The sequence below is a fragment of the Ctenocephalides felis genome, unplaced genomic scaffold, assembly GCF_003426905.1.
Source record: "Ctenocephalides felis isolate EL2017-DRISC unplaced genomic scaffold, ASM342690v1 CF-g0.4_SCAFFOLD_01170, whole genome shotgun sequence".
NCBI classification, from domain to species: Eukaryota; Metazoa; Arthropoda; class Insecta; order Siphonaptera; family Pulicidae; genus Ctenocephalides; species Ctenocephalides felis.
In genome coordinates, this window is record NW_020537324.1 from 25,423,620 (window position 1) to 25,440,585 (window position 16,966).

Consider the following 16,966-nt stretch of genomic DNA (forward strand, 5'->3'; position numbering starts at 1 on the left):
ATCGCGTATTCTAAGAATTTTAATAACAGTATATAAATTATCGTCGTTATTATTGCAATTTTATTCTAAATGATTTATGATATATAATATAATATTTATTGACAATACATTCGATAATGTACATTTTTACATTTTTAAATATAATACAACCTTATATAAGTATCACACCATCTTGTATTTATGAAAATAGTCTCGCAAACTCTGAAAAGAATAAAATATCGTTAGTATTATTTCTAGATGAAACTAAAAGCAGATAATTGAAGACAAATATTTAACCGATCCAAAATTATATTATAATAATGTAATAATAATAACTTTCATTCATGTAAAAACCGATTGTTATAACTCAGAAGATATAATACATACTTATCATAACATTAATTTTATTTTTCAGAACTAACGGTATGAAATTTTCTCATTCTTACAAAAAGTTTATTCTATTTCTCATTTAAATTTGCCATAATCAACTATAGTTGTAGTAAAATGTATGAATCACTAGCATATTAAATAACATATAAGTATATTATATTCTGTTTTTAATTTTTACCGCATTTTTCATAATCTATGTACATTGATTAAGCTATGCATCTATTGCAAATTTGTTCAAAATTAATAATTATACTGATTTTGTTTTTTGAAATAATATTTTAAAGTTCTAACTTGTGATTTAGCTATTAGATTGTAATTTATCTTATTTAATAGAAGTCTTTTCTAGATTTTGTCAAGTCTGGCCGATATACGAACAGTCACAATCCGTACAATTGAATTTGTGGACAACGTTTTACCTTTCTTGTAACTGTGTTCAATGTTTATATATCGGTGTCAAAGTTTTTAATATGTTCCACCTGATCAGAATGCTTAAACTCTACCTTTTTTATTTTACACAACTAGTCATTGGAGTAAAACGAACTTTTTTGCTGGCACTTATCACATATTAGTGTTATATATCTTTTACACACGACAGATCTTTTTTGCTAGCACACATCATGTAGTGCTATTTATCATCTACAGAAAACAATTTGATCATATTTTATTAACTTTTTCATATATTCATTTATAGGGATGATGAGACAAACAATTGCCGTGAAAGGTAAACGTTGAAGTTGTACTTACTAATAAAAAACTACATAACATTCAATCTGAGATCAACTTTTCTTGGTTATTAGTTACCAAGTCGAATTTAATTATTAAAATGACATCTAATATAAAATAATAATTCTCATCTAATATAAAAATAATTCCTCGGATGCCGCCGCTTCGGCGGCAAAATACATAATAATTCCGGAATTAGCGAGTGGAAAGGGTTAAAAAGTAGCGAATGTAAGAAAGTATAAAGTCTTTTAGTGTTAAAAATGACGATGGAACCTATTTATAAAATAAAAACCGTTATAGGCTGTACCCACTTGTGATCTTCCAATTAGTAAAAAATCTTTATAATATTATATTAATAGATGCATTTTTTCGTATTCATAAAACGAGCAAAGAATTTGGCACAGATACCACCCAAGCTGAAAGGTCTCCAAAATTTGACTTTAAAACTATTCCCTATATATTTATTTTGATTGACAATAAAACTATGCAAAAAACTATTCCCATTCGAAGTCTACCTTTTAATTATGCATAAATGATTGAAAAAAAAAATATAAATGAACATTATAGTAAGGGAAAAAATTCCAAATCCAATTATTGCCGTAAAATGCTTAAAATTGAGTGAAAAATATTAGAAGAAACTTTACGAAAATCTTACTTCTCATGGTAACTGATGTTGGTAATTTAGAAATTTCAGCCAAAATATAGCAGGGGTACTATATATATATATATATATATATATATATATATATATATATATATATATTATCTACAAATGAATACAAATTACCTTCGAAGTTGATGCGTCCATCCTTGTCCGTATCGGCCAACGTCATCAACTCGGTGACCTGCTGCTCCGTGACATTTTCGCCGATCATCTCCATGGCGGTTCGCAATTCGTCTCGGGAAATGTATCCATTACCATCTCGGTCGAACACCCTAATAAAGAAAAATCGCCGATCTCAGACAAAATTGATCGGACAGATTTAATGAAAATTAAAAATGTCTGCTTCTAAATATAGAACGCCTTTGACTTCGGAAATATGAGCAAATATATAAGTGGTAAAATAGTATGTGAGTACAATATGATTAAGACCTCACACAAGTTTATAACGCAATTGAAATCTTAAAATTAGAACACTATTAATTATAAATTAGTTTTTTTGCAGGCTTTCCCGTTAAAATTGTAAATCTTTCATTTATAAAAAGAAATGAAGAAAAATTCGGATACAAGATCCTGAACATAATCCTATTTGAAATCTTTCATAAAAACCATTAGTTTTTGAACCGGTTTTGTTAATTTTAGCGTAATGTCTACCGATAGAAACTATCTTAATTTTAGCTCGTTATAGTTACATATTTTATTTTTGATTAGTATACCTATAATAATTGCCTTGAAACATTAAATGATAATAATAAAATAATAATGTAATCAAATCAGCAATTAGTAGGCAATGGACCACTGCCAGCGGTGGTGTGCGGAACGTTGTTCCGGCAAATTATTTTTGGGCCAGAACGCGTTACGGATTTTTTTTTAAAATAATCGTTATATACAGAAAATGATTTGATGAGTGAATTTCGAGTATTAGATCTGACATTGTGATCAGCAGATATAGAAATTGGCTATGGAGAAAATGAAATTCAATCATTATACACCAGATTTAACACTTTCCACTCGCGAATTCCCATATTTATGTAAAATTTGCCGCCGGAGTGGCGGCATCCGAGTCGAAAGGGTAAATTTAACATCACGGATTCGATTTTTCAATGCGTTCAGAGATTATATTGATACTGGAGGCAAAGTAATTCCTAAATATATTGAAATCTTAATTCGATTCAAACCAATATTGTACCTTGCAGTTCGGCATAGGGTGAGCACGGATTCAGTAATGTAAATATTATTTTAAATGGACAAATAAATAGAATATTAATTGAAAATCTAGCAAATCTTTCATTTATGAAAATAAATGAAGAAAAATTCAATTACAAGATCCTGAACATAATTCTATTTGGAATACTTTATAAAAACTATTAGTTTTTGAACCTGTTTTGTTAATTTTAGCGTTCCGGTAAAAAAATATTAGCACAACACCACTGGAAGTAGGTCCAATATTAAACTACCCGTCTGATGATAATATAATGAAACCGTCTAATGATAATATATAGAGACAAACAAAAAACAAGTGGTGTTTTGACTTAAAGCAAGTCGTATGATTTTCGCGATACATGTAGATAATCGAGTTATAAGCAATAAAAATTGTGATTTACTCTTTATTTTTAAAGAATTTCCAAATTTTCAACTGCTTATTTTAATTTTGCTTTTTCACTACATAACTAATCAATATCATTTTAAATTGCTATTTTCTAAACGAACTTGTAATATATGTATTGTAATATATGCAATGTTAAATAAGTGCACAATCACGCCCATTCATATATTCAAGTTCATTTCTAGGAGTGTCATGAAATAAATATATTTATTTATTTTATTTTAAATTATTATTATAATAATAATTTATAACTATTATTGAAGAAAAAGTTATGAAACATATCGTCTTAAAAGTAATATTATAAAAGTGTATTGTGTAGGGGAGACTGGGTACGGTTATGCCAGGGCACGGTAGTGGCAGTCATCATAACAGGTAAACGATACTGATTTTGAGATAGGGTCCCTAGTAAGATTGTTCTAACAAGTTTACATTATTGTTTTTGGACAGTGCCTTACATTACATTAATGTGATCTATAGACCGAATTGCTTTGCAAGAGCCAAAAGTAGGTATATGTTCAAATTGTTTAATAACAACTGTTAATTGTGTAGGAATCGGCCAATTTGTTTGCTATTTTGCTATAATTTGAACATTAGTAGATATTTACCAGTAATTAGTTTTTGCTTAGCTAATTTAGCTCAGTCATAATGATGATTTGTCTCCGAAATTGTGCGTTGAGTACGGTTGTGACAAATTATGTGTGTACGGTTGTGATATGTATTTCTTGTCCTTTTCACGTGAAGATTGAACAGATGAAAACAATCTAACTTTACTAAGACAAAATACGAAAGAAAAAGGAAAAAAAAAATTCAATACATAAAAAAAGATTTTTCAAAGAATTCTTGTTAACGTTGTTTAAAAAAATATGACTTTTTATCTATTATATTTGCTATATTTTATTCATATAAGCTTTATTGTTTAAATGTTCATGTTGTGTTCAGTTACATATTATTAACAACAATAAAATTCGTTATAAACCATTTTGGTGTATATCTATAGTTTTTAACCTATTTTTATGCCTGTGTGACAACCAACCACACCCCCAGGAACAGTTGTGACACTCGCCCATTTCTTGTACTATTTGATTATATGACTAATCCATTGTATTGAAGGACAGTATTTCCACGTAGACAAATGATCAAATAATCATTTAATTTACTTTTCTCCCAGCTAACTGATAAATTAACAAAATTATAGCTGTTCAAAAAAAAGTGGCAGAACCGTACCCAGTCTCCCCCTGTGCTGCTTCCACAATTTTGTAAAATAAACCAATTAATTTATCACAATCTAAAAAGACTAAAGCAATAATGTTAATAAAAACACTAACGACAATAAAAGTCGGGCACGTTCGAGCCAAAACATTATGCCAACGGAGCTCTCATTTTCTATTTACATCAACCGGGTTCTGATTGGTGATCCTCTGCGGTAATAAACGCGAAGACCTAAACGCAAGAATTACTTTGTCGCTGAGATTTCGAGTTACGAAAATAGCCATCATATTTTACATCAGGACACCAGAGCAGGCCGTTCAACTGATTTCCAACATTTCTTCGTAACCCAATTCTATTAAGAGTTCTTTATCGGTTGTAATTCACACAGATAATTGCTCGGAACGAGCAGCCAAAACAAAGTCCAGTGTAGACGGGTAAATTAAATCAAAGCTTAGATATATAAAACAAACGGAGTACCTGATACCAATAAGATCAAAAAGCGTAGCAACAAAATTTGTTTATGTAATACTGATATTGGTTTTAATTTTCTTTTAATTATATGAGCAGAAATCAGAACTTAAGGGTATCTATAAACCGTTGTATGAATTACTTAATACTATGTATCTTTTTAATAATGGCAACTCAAACAGTTATCACACCTCTAATTGTTTTATTGATGCAGCAATGCCGGACAACGACTATGTTTACTTGGAAACATATTGCTATCTATATTTCTAAATAAAAAGTGATGCCACTACTCCATGACATCAGGCTAATTCAAGTCTAATCGTTCTAACCATTTTCCTTCCAGTTTTATATTATACATGTATATTTATTCTGTTAGTATGGACAAATTTAATTTTTTCCATAGGTTCTTTTTCCGAAAGCAGGTGTGCTGAGTGAAACTGCAACTCCATCCTGTAGCGTAGGATATTCAATTTTATTCAATTCACTATATTGAAATTTTATCATGTTATACTTCTTTTCATAGTAGTTCCAAGAAGGGACAAGTTTACTTGAAAATATATATGGATCTGTTTTTAAAATTTCATCAAGTTGGTTTTTACAAATTTTAGTTTCCTCGCAAAGCAGTGAAAATTGATGTCAGGTCGAAAGAACCGCAAAATATGACCTCCGAATTTTATGGTGCAATGTCAAAGCTCTACCACTTAATTGTTAATGACCATACTATCTTTTACATTTTTATATTATTCTGACTCTAAAATTATATTCATAGTATGTTATTTGATATTTATTGATAGCTTTAGGGATACAAATGATTTTTTATTTTTTTTTAATTATTTTTGAACAGCAATCAGAACCCAATATTCCTATAAGCTGTTGTGCTGATTTGACTTAATACTAGTCTGTTCGACAGATGGCAACCCAATCAGTTATCATTTATATATCTTTATGATATATTATTATTACAATTTCTGTAATAGGGCAAGTATTTTTATTGGTGCAACAATGCCGGGTGAGTGCTATTTTCACTTGGAAACATATTACTATCTATATTTCCAAGTGAAAATCGTTGTCACTGCTGCCTGACAACAGGCTGCTCAAAGAGGGTATCGAACCCGGGACCTCTGAAACAAGTCCCGTTGCTCTTAAACGCTTATAAACGGGCGAGCACCAAATAAAAATTAATGTGCAACTATTTTTATTAGTAGTTTTTATAATAGAACGCTCCTTCCTAAGTTATTGAAAATGTTTTCAATAGTACTAACAAGAACAAAGGTCTGGAAAATATCTGGTGCTTGGAATTGAATTTACAATACAATAATTCAATAATCAAAACAGTATCTTAATTAGACTCAATATGAGTTTGCCTTGACTAAAATGATATTACCTCAAGATATTTGAAAAAACTCAATTCGATTCTTTTATTATAGAAATAAAATCAATGAAACGATGGCATAGTTCCTATCAAGTTCTATAAAACTTTCTATCAACATCTTTCTGTCAAACTAAGAGAACAAGTTGAAGTCTTTGAAGTACTTTACATAGCGAAACACACAGAGAATAAGAGAGTTTTATCAATGTGCTTTATTGAAATTACTTAAATAAATACTATTTTTGCGTCAAAAGCCAAAATTGCTAATTATAAAACAATGATGTGGGTTAAGAAACTTTAGTGATATTTTTATACTTAATCTGCTCAATATAAAAGAATAGTATATGATTTTTCTTAGCTGGAACTGTGGAACTATACATTGCGGACGCAAACCATAGATCATATAATATATTATATGAATTATATATATATATATATATATATATAATATATATATATATATATATATATATATATATATGTATATATAAATTTACTTACTTGAAGGCAGATCGTAGATCTTTATTGACATCATCGTTGGAGTCTGAATCGCCGCCTTGTCTTTGGGTTCCGCCTTGCATTGCCTGAACTGCCTGAATCTTTGCGATCCATTGTAAAAACTCGGTCTCGTCTATTAATCCGCTACCTAAATATGTTAAAATACTACCATAAATGATTTTGTATATATTAGCATTAATACCAGCACATTTTAAATAATTATATAAAAAATTTATCATAAAAAATATTTTAGAATAATAAAAATTGAATAAAATCTAATTTTTAACAAATTAGGTTAAAACTTGGAGAATTGTTAACAAATTATGTTAAAATAAATTGCAAATAAATTAGGTTTAATATTCTCATAAAAATAATTTATAGAATTTATTTTATGACCATAGCATTCCAAAACTAGTTGGTATTGGTATTTTGCCTTGAGGCAAGTTACATGAACTTCCCGATATGTGAAAATAATCGACTTAATCAATAAAAAATAAATTAATTTATGAGTGATTAAAAGTATTTCGAGTGGATTAATTACACATAATTGTAAACAAACGAACACGTTAACTCGGAGTATTTTCTAAAAGCAAGTTTTCAGAAATCAACAATTTTTATATTTGAACCAGTTTTCGTAGAACTTTAATGGTTTAGTATGTTCATTAAGACCAAGTACTTTATCGTGATTCCAAGTCTCGTATAATTTATATTTTAACAAACGTCAAAAAAGCTTTTCATTTTCTTAAACTTTAATGAATTTTTAAAATTAATAATTTGTATAAGATCATGATATATAATATCAAAAAGTATCATAAAAATCGGCTTTATTTTTTTTCTCAACAGTTAATTACAAGGAAACGGCTCGGTAGATTTTCAATTTTTCACCTAAAACTAATCAGTATCATTCCCAACTAATATCTTTCGAAGAGTTTTTGATTTTTTAAAATCGATTCGGTAGTATGAGCTTAAATGTGAACGAACGGTTTAACACTTTTTTCCAAATGACAAAGAAACGGCTTAGCAGATCGTCGCACAAACCTGACAAAGGATAGTCCTCATCGAGATACATCAAATGGCATTTAAATTTTTGAAATCGGTCCAGTCTTTTTTGAGAAAACGTCGATTTACGGCAAAAAATCTGTTCACACACATACACACACATACTGTTTCCAAATTTGGTCTCATTCGATTCAGAATGGCTTGAAACGTCGAGAAAACACAAAATTAGCGAATCGGATTTTTTGATGAAAACATAAACTTCTCCTTCGGTAAGTTAAAATGCAATATTTCTAACCTAGCAAGTAATTACATATGGAAGATTTTGCCATATATTTGCATATATTAATCTCTATTTGATGGTTTTGAGAAAAAATCTAAACATTTAATATGATTAACCATTTTATTAATCAGAAAATATAAAATTTTTATTATAATTTATATAATATTACATTATAAATTATTGTAAGGTTATAAAAGATCATAGCTATTAAAGTTATAAAATCTTGAAGCAAAATTGAATATTCTCATTTGGGTTATTATGTTGATTGTCGTTGAATGAATTATTAAAAAATAAATCCTCATATTTATGGTGAATTTATTCACATTCTATTGGCCTTAGATAAATTTTCTGCTAAGAAGTATATTTTCCGGTAAGAGAAATACATATGTCCTTAAAATTCCTTATTATCATATACTCTTCACAGATTTAAATGCATATTTTATGAAGCATTAGAACAAAATATTTATCATTTAAATACCAACGCACAGTTAAGTAAAATCTTAAATATAACTCAAATTCTATTTATAATTTGTCATGCGAGTGATGCTGAAACTATTTCCGATATTAACACTAGAAAGACGGACGCAGTCATTTTGACTGTTTTCCATTTTCAAACATAAAAATAACTATGTATTTGAAGTCGCAGCTTCGTGAAATTTTGTGACTTTTTATACAACATATAAATGCGTAGATAAATCGTATTATTTGCCTTATCTCACTTTTATTTTCAATATTCTTACATGTTATGCCTGCATGGACGGAACACAGTCATTTTGACTGCTCTAGAAATTTTATATTACAAACGGCTTTGTTATTGTATTGCAAATAGTTATCTCGCGTGCATTCATCTCCAATATGCGATAATGCATTTTTTATATAAAAATAACCGAATTTTGGTAAGTATTGACATTAGACCGGTCTTTTTCGCGTAGTAACTTTCAGTATAACGCGTTGTTCAGTTGATTTTTTAGAACTTATAAATAAAATGTCGAAGAGAAGTGAATTATTGCAAAGTAAAGAGTGTTCCGACATAGAATCAAATGCAGAAAATTGGGCACAATCATTTGATGATGAATTGGATTATATTCAACGTGAATCATCTAATTCTGAGGGTAGCGATGAAGGTGATAACTATTGATGAAAATGAAAGTGTATGCAGGAGGGTGCTAAGTGGCCCAGAAACTGATGAAAGTGTGGGAGTTGTAATGATTATGATAATATATTAAATTAGAAACTCCCAACATAATAAAAAAATATAAATTTATTAACTGTAAAAATATTTCGATATCAAAAATATACATGACATGTCCGATTGTTTTTACCAAATCAAAACCAGCCTGCTTGATATCGCCACACACTCCCTGCCCAGTGTTGATCTCACAGTTTAAAAAAAAATACAGGGAAACACGTTATAAAAATGTGGTGGGAAAGCAGATTATAGCAGACCAGTGTTGTAATACTGGTCAATTACAAATTTCCATGTTTCGTCAGCAGATCCACCGTATGTGGTGATTTGACCTGCCATCAACTCCATATTCTGCATAATATTCTCGATCTAATGGGTATTAGTTATATCAGAATAACTTAATGTTTAGAATGCATAATTTATGGGTACAGTTTCCATTTCTGCAAGCGTTGCATTCGTATCTGATGAGTTCCGATCAGAGAAAGAAGTTGGCTCTTTATCCAAATCAGGATCATTGGTTTCATTGACATAAGAGTCCAGAATTGTGGAATCCAATAAATTATGTCAAATTTTGTTTTGATTCGTCGTTGTCACCGATAATGGGAGGTAGCATTATAAGATGATTTGTTGAGTTAGCAGAGAAAGAGAGGTTGAATTGCATTCCAATGAAAAGTTCAGGCTCCAAATTATTTTTACTGTCAGCAATAGACACTGAGGTCTGGGTATACCAAATGAGTAACCTCGGAAGTCTGATCCAGATAGTAAGTGCGTTAACTATGATGGATTGGACTGGACATACCTTATAGGTCGTCACTGAAGACCAGTGATTATGATGCTGCGTCAAAATCAATTTTTCTCAAATCCTCGAAAAATAAAACTCCTTTTTTTTTGTCATCATCTCCATCGTCGTGAGTCACCAATGTGAGAGTTGTAATGATTATGATAATATATTTAATTAGAAACTCCCAACAATAAAAAAAAAATATAAATTTATTAACTATAAAAATAAAAACAGTTAATAAATTTATATTTTTTTATAATGTGGGAGTTGTAATGATTATGATAATATATTAAATTAGAAACTCCCAACATAATAAAAAAATATAAATTTATTAACTGTAAAAATATTTCGATATCAAAAATATACATGACATGTCCGATTGTTTTTACCAAATCAAAACCAGCCTGCTTGATATCGCCACAAAAGAATTCAAGGAACAGAAACAGCTCTCGATGGTACTGTATGGACAAAAATTGCCGAAGGTGGTACTCCAGGAAAGTCATCATCTGTGTTTTCAAGGGTGTGAAAGGGCCAACGAGCTTTTCAAAAAAGAATATTATTACAGGTGATCTTGTCAGTGCATTTTCGTTGATAATAGATAATTATATTATCAAACACATAAAACAGTGCACAGAAGAAGAGGGCAGTCAAATTTTGGTGTACGATTGGACAACATCGTTACAGGAAATATTATTGGAATGCATTTATTGGAATTTTATATGCTTGTGGGGCCTATGAGGCAAAAAATTTGAAATTGACTTACTTATGGTCAGCAAAGAAGACATGACAGATTAAAGGTAAAGAAAATATACCGTGAAATCCCACGTAGTTCACGTAGATGACCCCTGCAAATATTTTTCAATATTTTGGATTTGGCTGCGATAAATGCCTGGATTCTTTACAAAGAAGCGACAGGAATAAAAATCCGAAGAAACAAATCCTTAGAGAACAGTTTTTGTTTGAATTGGCAGAACAGCTTTCCGCGGACTACACGACATCAACACAAAAAAAATCAAAGGAAAATGATGACCCACAGACATCATGCACATACCAGTAGTAATAAAAGAAAATTTTGCCAAATAAGACTTTGTAATAATAATAAAACTAATAATACGTGTCAAATTTGCAACAAACATATTTGCGGAAAATGTACTCATAAAAAGATCTCAAATTATATTTGCATAATTTTAAAAATAATGAACTTTTTTGTCAGATGAACTATTTTTTTATTTTTAGCACTCATAGATAATTTGTATAAATGTAAATAGTACATGAAATAATAAAAATTAATTTTAAACAAATTTCTAAACGCATTATTTATTTTTTTCACGACGCAGTCATTTTGACTGTTTTCAGGCAATGTAGGTATACTCAATTCGTCCGTCTTTCTAGTGTTAAAAAAACTGTTCAAATTAACTACATCGAATATATAATCTTGAAGCAAAATTGAATTTTTTTATTAGGGTTACTCTGTGTTAATGTTGATTGCCGTTGTACAAATTATTAAAAAATAAATGTTAATTTTTATGGTGGATATTATTCAAATTCCATAGGCTTTGCATAGATTTTGTGCTGAAAAAAATATTTTCCACTAAGAAAAACACATAAGTCCTTAGAATTTCACATTATCATATAATCTTCACAGATTCAAATGCATATTTCATGAAGCAATAGAACAAAATATTTTACCATTTAAATACCAACGCACAGTTAAGAAAATCTTAAATATAACTCAAATCCTATTTATAATTTGTCATGAGTGATGCTAAAACTATTTCCGATTTAAAAAAACTGTTCAAATAAACTACATCGAATATCCTAGTACGAAACCCAATTTCTCACATGAGTCCAACTGGCATGAAATCAATTTATTTACATTGTCACCTGAAAAAATTGGCTTCGATTTGCTCTATGTTGGCTTGGCTATTATACTGAGTGAACATATTTTGTTTATTTAGTACCTGATACTGTAAGTTGCCAAGTCGCCATGTGACAAAGTCGCCTGATAGCATGAAATTATTTATGAGGTAATAAATATTGATCAGCGTTACTAATGTTCGCAGATAACGCTCGCGGTTCAATTTGTATTGAATTAAGGTTGAACTCGAATATATTATATGCGAGTTTAATACAGTTCAAGTACGAGTTCAATTACTTGCCTATTTATAACACGAAGTTATTGACAATATTATTATATAATTAGTCTTATTTTTTACATATTATTCTTTTTGTATATTATTTGAACAGCACTCAGAACTGAAGGATACTATAAGCTGATTTAACTTAACTACGTCTTTTGTGTTCGTGTTTGTTCTTAATATTATAAAAAGTTGGTTTTTTGTTGATATTTTTTTTACCAAGATTTAAATTTAGTTTATTTTGAAATTTTGAATATATATATAGGTGTTATGCGTATAGAATATACAAACATATTTTAATTTAATGTATTGTTATCAATTCGATAGATGTACATACTTTGTAAGTCACAATGTCTATATAATGTATCGAAATTTGAAATGAAATAAAAAATGTTATAAAAATAAAACTAAACTACGTCGGTTTTTATAGATGACCGCCAAACTGTTGTCCCATTATTATATTATATTTTTATATTATTATAATTTCGGTAATAGAGATAAATTAATTGGCTTGTCGAATAAGGGCTATTTTTACTTGTAAAAACCGATGTCACCACTGCTTGATATCAGGCTGCCCAAAGCAGGTAGCAAACTTGAATCTTCTGATTGAAATCAAAAATTTAGTATTCCAGATTTAATAGGTTTATGACATTAATTTCAATGAATAAAAATGCTTTGGTATTATATTTTTTGTTTTTTTAAAAGCACATTTTTGTTATATTACTGAAAATTGCTTTGTTCGATGTTCAAACATATTGTGATAAATTATCAAAACTAAAAGAATGTTTTTATTTGTTTAGTATGTGTTATTTTGTTAAAAATATTGCAGTACGGTGGAGCGGGTAAAAAGCTCAACATATGTTGTCATATGTCACGAATAACCAACGTTAGGAAATTTTTAACAACAATATTTGAAAGTAGAGCGCAAAAGATGTATAATCAGCCATCACCTTGGATCTTACGACTTTGCTATCAGAATAAAAATGGTAATTTTGAAAATCCATAACAAAAGTATTTTCTTTTGTTGTTAGTTTTTTGGTTGTGAGCACTATTGTTTAATTTACGAAACCGTAATATAATTTTTAAGTAAACATTATTTTGATGTTTCATAAGTTGTATTATTATTTTTAAGTTAGATTCAACAGTTTTTTCTAATATAACTTTTACAAAAGCTTACATGTGTGTCGGATAAGTAGCAAGGACCAACTGAAAACTTACCTTGTCAAGATGTAAAGAATGACACATGACAAATTTTAGAAAAATAGTTAAAAAAATATATTTCTATAATTAGGAAATAATTCAGAATTTCACTGAACATAGTACTATAGTTTATGTGTTATGTGTTGTGATGTACTTCATTTAGGTTAGATAGTATAATTACTTAACGCCAAATTGGACCTTTGTGCCTCGCACTACCATGTATATATACATATATAATTCAACTACATATACTTTCTCTAAAATAGAATATACTATTCTGTAACAAGTTCTTATTTTGGTCTAGTACTTTTGTTTCTATGTAATTTTTGCATCCACGAATTTAAAGAATACTCGTTTAGTAGAAATTTATGTAAAAAAACTGCTATCAGAAAACTTTCAGAAAAGTACAAATTTTATAAAGTAAACCTGATGGATTTGGACTAAGCTTAAATGAGCTAAGCTAAAATTTAGAAAAATACTAATATTTTGATGTGATGTAATTTAAAATAAAATTATTTTTAATCATGTCTAGCCCAAACTAATTGCAAGGTATAAATATTCTTTAACGATGGAATAATGAAAAGCTTTTCATCAATATTTTATATAAAAGCACATTGAATAAAAAAAGTGTTTAATACTACAATTTTTAACACGTCTTAGTTTATTATTTGAAACAAAATAAAATACAATACTCGTTGTCATAATACATAAATTAAGACACTGTGATGGAAAAAGTCACAGTCGAATTATATTTATGACACAATGTGATCAATCAATCAATGAGACATTTTTTCAAAGCAAAAAGTGGGACATGATAAGTTCGTTGAATAAAATATTATTTTTGTACTGTATCTTTATAATTACAGGAATTTCATTTTGTGAAAATGCATTACCTGTTATTATTTCGTACTTGTCTTTATAACTAATTAATTATGGCTAATGTACTTGCTTATCAGGCCAATTAACGAATAAATAAGTTATTAGTTGGTTAATCAACTTTGTCTCTAAAACTTTGAAGTTCACATTAAAATCCTTCTTACAATTAGTTAGTCAAAATAATAGAAAAACTAAATTGCAAAAAATTATAAAATATAATTTTTGGAAAAATTTTATAGACATATAAAGTAGATTTTTCTGATTCAAAATAACTTTATGATTTAAATAAAAAAACCCAATTAATATCAAAACTATTAAATACATAATAAGTAAGCTATTAATAACTAGTTTTAAAATTAAAATTTACTAATATCAAGTTTTTAAATATTTTATAAAAATTAAAATATATTCCATCAGATTGCATTTTCTTTATTAATCTGCCAATTATTCTGAGAAAATAATGCGCAATAATCAAAACGCTCGAATTGCAATTTAAATTAGACATAAATCAAACGTTCTCTGCATCTTCGTATTTTTCTCTAAATATAACATCATCAGAAACACAAAACATCAAATATAAAATATTTTGCAAGAATATATATGGCACGTATGCATTATAAAGGACTGACATATAAAATAAAACGAATAAACTGAGTATAAAGAAGTGCATTGTGCATATGAAGTTATTTGATATTCCTAAAAGTAAATGGAAAATGTAACTATATGCAAAAGAGATACGGTTACATTTTCCATGAGATATTGTATACATTCGTCATTTTTCTATTTTCATGTGCTATTGTGGAAATAATGTTATTTTGAATTCGTCGCAATACGATTTTTATTTCGGATAATTTAAAAATAAAATGATAATGAAGCGAGTAATTTAAAACTATTATTGGAAATTGTATTTATAAAATGCTTCTTGAGAAACTATTTTGGTAAAGCTAAATATAAATAGAATTAATTATTTCTTCTTTCTATCATTGATATAATCTTTACTTAAATTTATATAACAACTGTTTTATTAAAACTTAGTGGTTCTGGTATGATTGTTTTGGTAGAATTAATAAAATAAAAGAAAATATATATTGTGCACTCACACTGTCTCATAAAATAAAAGTAAGTATGTATATATTACTAAACATATACTTATTTTGCCTAAATAATTATGTTACACAAAACCAGGTGAATTAGTTGTAAGTATCATGAACTTCGTCTTAATCAATATATATAATTGTCTTAATCGATAAAGAATGATATTTAGCAAAACTAAGGCGAAATTTGATTGAATTTTGTTTCTAATTGTTATTTCATTACAAACTACTCAATGCAAATTCCAAATTGTTCTATAATTTCATATCAATTTCGTAACCTAAGCTTTTAGAATTCCTGAGCTTTATAATGCTAAATCACTTTTTTATAATAATTTTATAATATGTTTTTTACGACGATAGTACTTAATATAATAAAGCAAAGTTTATCTGTCAAAGTTAATGCATTATTATTATATTCAAAATCGGCTCAGCATTTTTGGCGCCTTTGACGCAAGTTTTTGAACTTATCTGCCAATTATACAAATTAATATACTTCATTAATCATTATGTCTTGCAAAACTTATTAATGTGAAATTTTATGGAGTTTTATCAAATTTTTTCGAACCGGTCTAACCAATTTTTAAGAAATCATCGAAATACACACGTTTTCCTATTAAATTCACAATAAATTGAAAAATCATGAAAACATAAAATTAAGATATTGGATTTTCTGGCGTAAATTAAACTTCTTCGAGAAGTTGAAAAAGCATCAGGCAATATTGAATTAAAAAAAAAACAACTAGTCGAAAGCGACAAAGATTTTTTAATTTTCTCTTAAGTACTATGAAATGGTTCGGCCAAAAACGATAGTCCTCGAGATACATCGAATGGCTTTTGAATTTTTGAAATCGGTTTAAAGGTTTTTGAGTAAACGTCGATTTGATATAAAAAATTGTCCACACACACATACATACTTTTCTTCAAATTTGGGCTCATTCGATTCAGAATGGCTTGAAACGTCGAGAAAACATAAAATTAGCCAAACGGATTTTTTGATGAAAACAAACTTCTCCTTCGGGAAGTTAATAACAATGGTAAACAATAAAAATAAATATAATGACAATAAATATATTTAAATTATAAATATGCAGTATAATATTTAAAAGCAATTAATTAACTTATGAATTTATAATTTATTGTTAATGCTTGAGTTATCATATTGTATTTGAATTTTCGTATAAAAGCTGGAATATTATGGTTTATGCGTTTCGAAAATAAGCAATAAAGCATTCAGCAATATAGAACCAATTTTTTTTTGATAAGCTTTGAAAAATTATTGAAATGGTTTGAAAATAATTGATAATGAAAAACCAAGAGTTAACAAAAAAACGCCTTTCAGGAAGTATATCGGTCATATTCAGGAGTCTGAAAAGAACTTTAAAAATAGATTCTATACAATTCTGTAACTTGAATTTTTTTTCAATTTGAATTAAGTGTTCATGTTTAAAATGTCTAAAAACTCAACATCATTTATATTCATTATCTATCTATTTATTCTATCAAACACTC

The 16,966-nt window shown here is 28.3% G+C and overlaps 1 protein-coding gene across 6 annotated transcripts in view; it reads right to left on the minus strand.

Annotated features, from left to right (window-relative positions):
* The window catches only part of LOC113365921 (calcium-binding protein E63-1-like), a 397,148-nt gene continuing 380,182 nt past the window's right edge, over positions 1-16,966 (minus strand). For 4 of the 6 annotated variants that reach the window (XM_026607467.1, XM_026607463.1, XM_026607466.1 and 1 more), the window contains 3 exons: positions 6,907-7,051; positions 1,880-2,028; positions 3-201 (listed from right to left, as the gene is read on the minus strand). In XM_026607467.1, the coding sequence (XP_026463252.1) occupies positions 179-201; positions 1,880-2,028; positions 6,907-7,051 (317 nt within the window). In that variant the 3' untranslated portion in view covers positions 3-178. Of the gene's footprint in view, positions 202-1,879; positions 2,029-6,906; positions 7,052-16,966 lie in introns of all 6 variants that reach the window. The other 2 variants (XM_026607464.1, XM_026607465.1) reach the window with 2 other exon arrangements.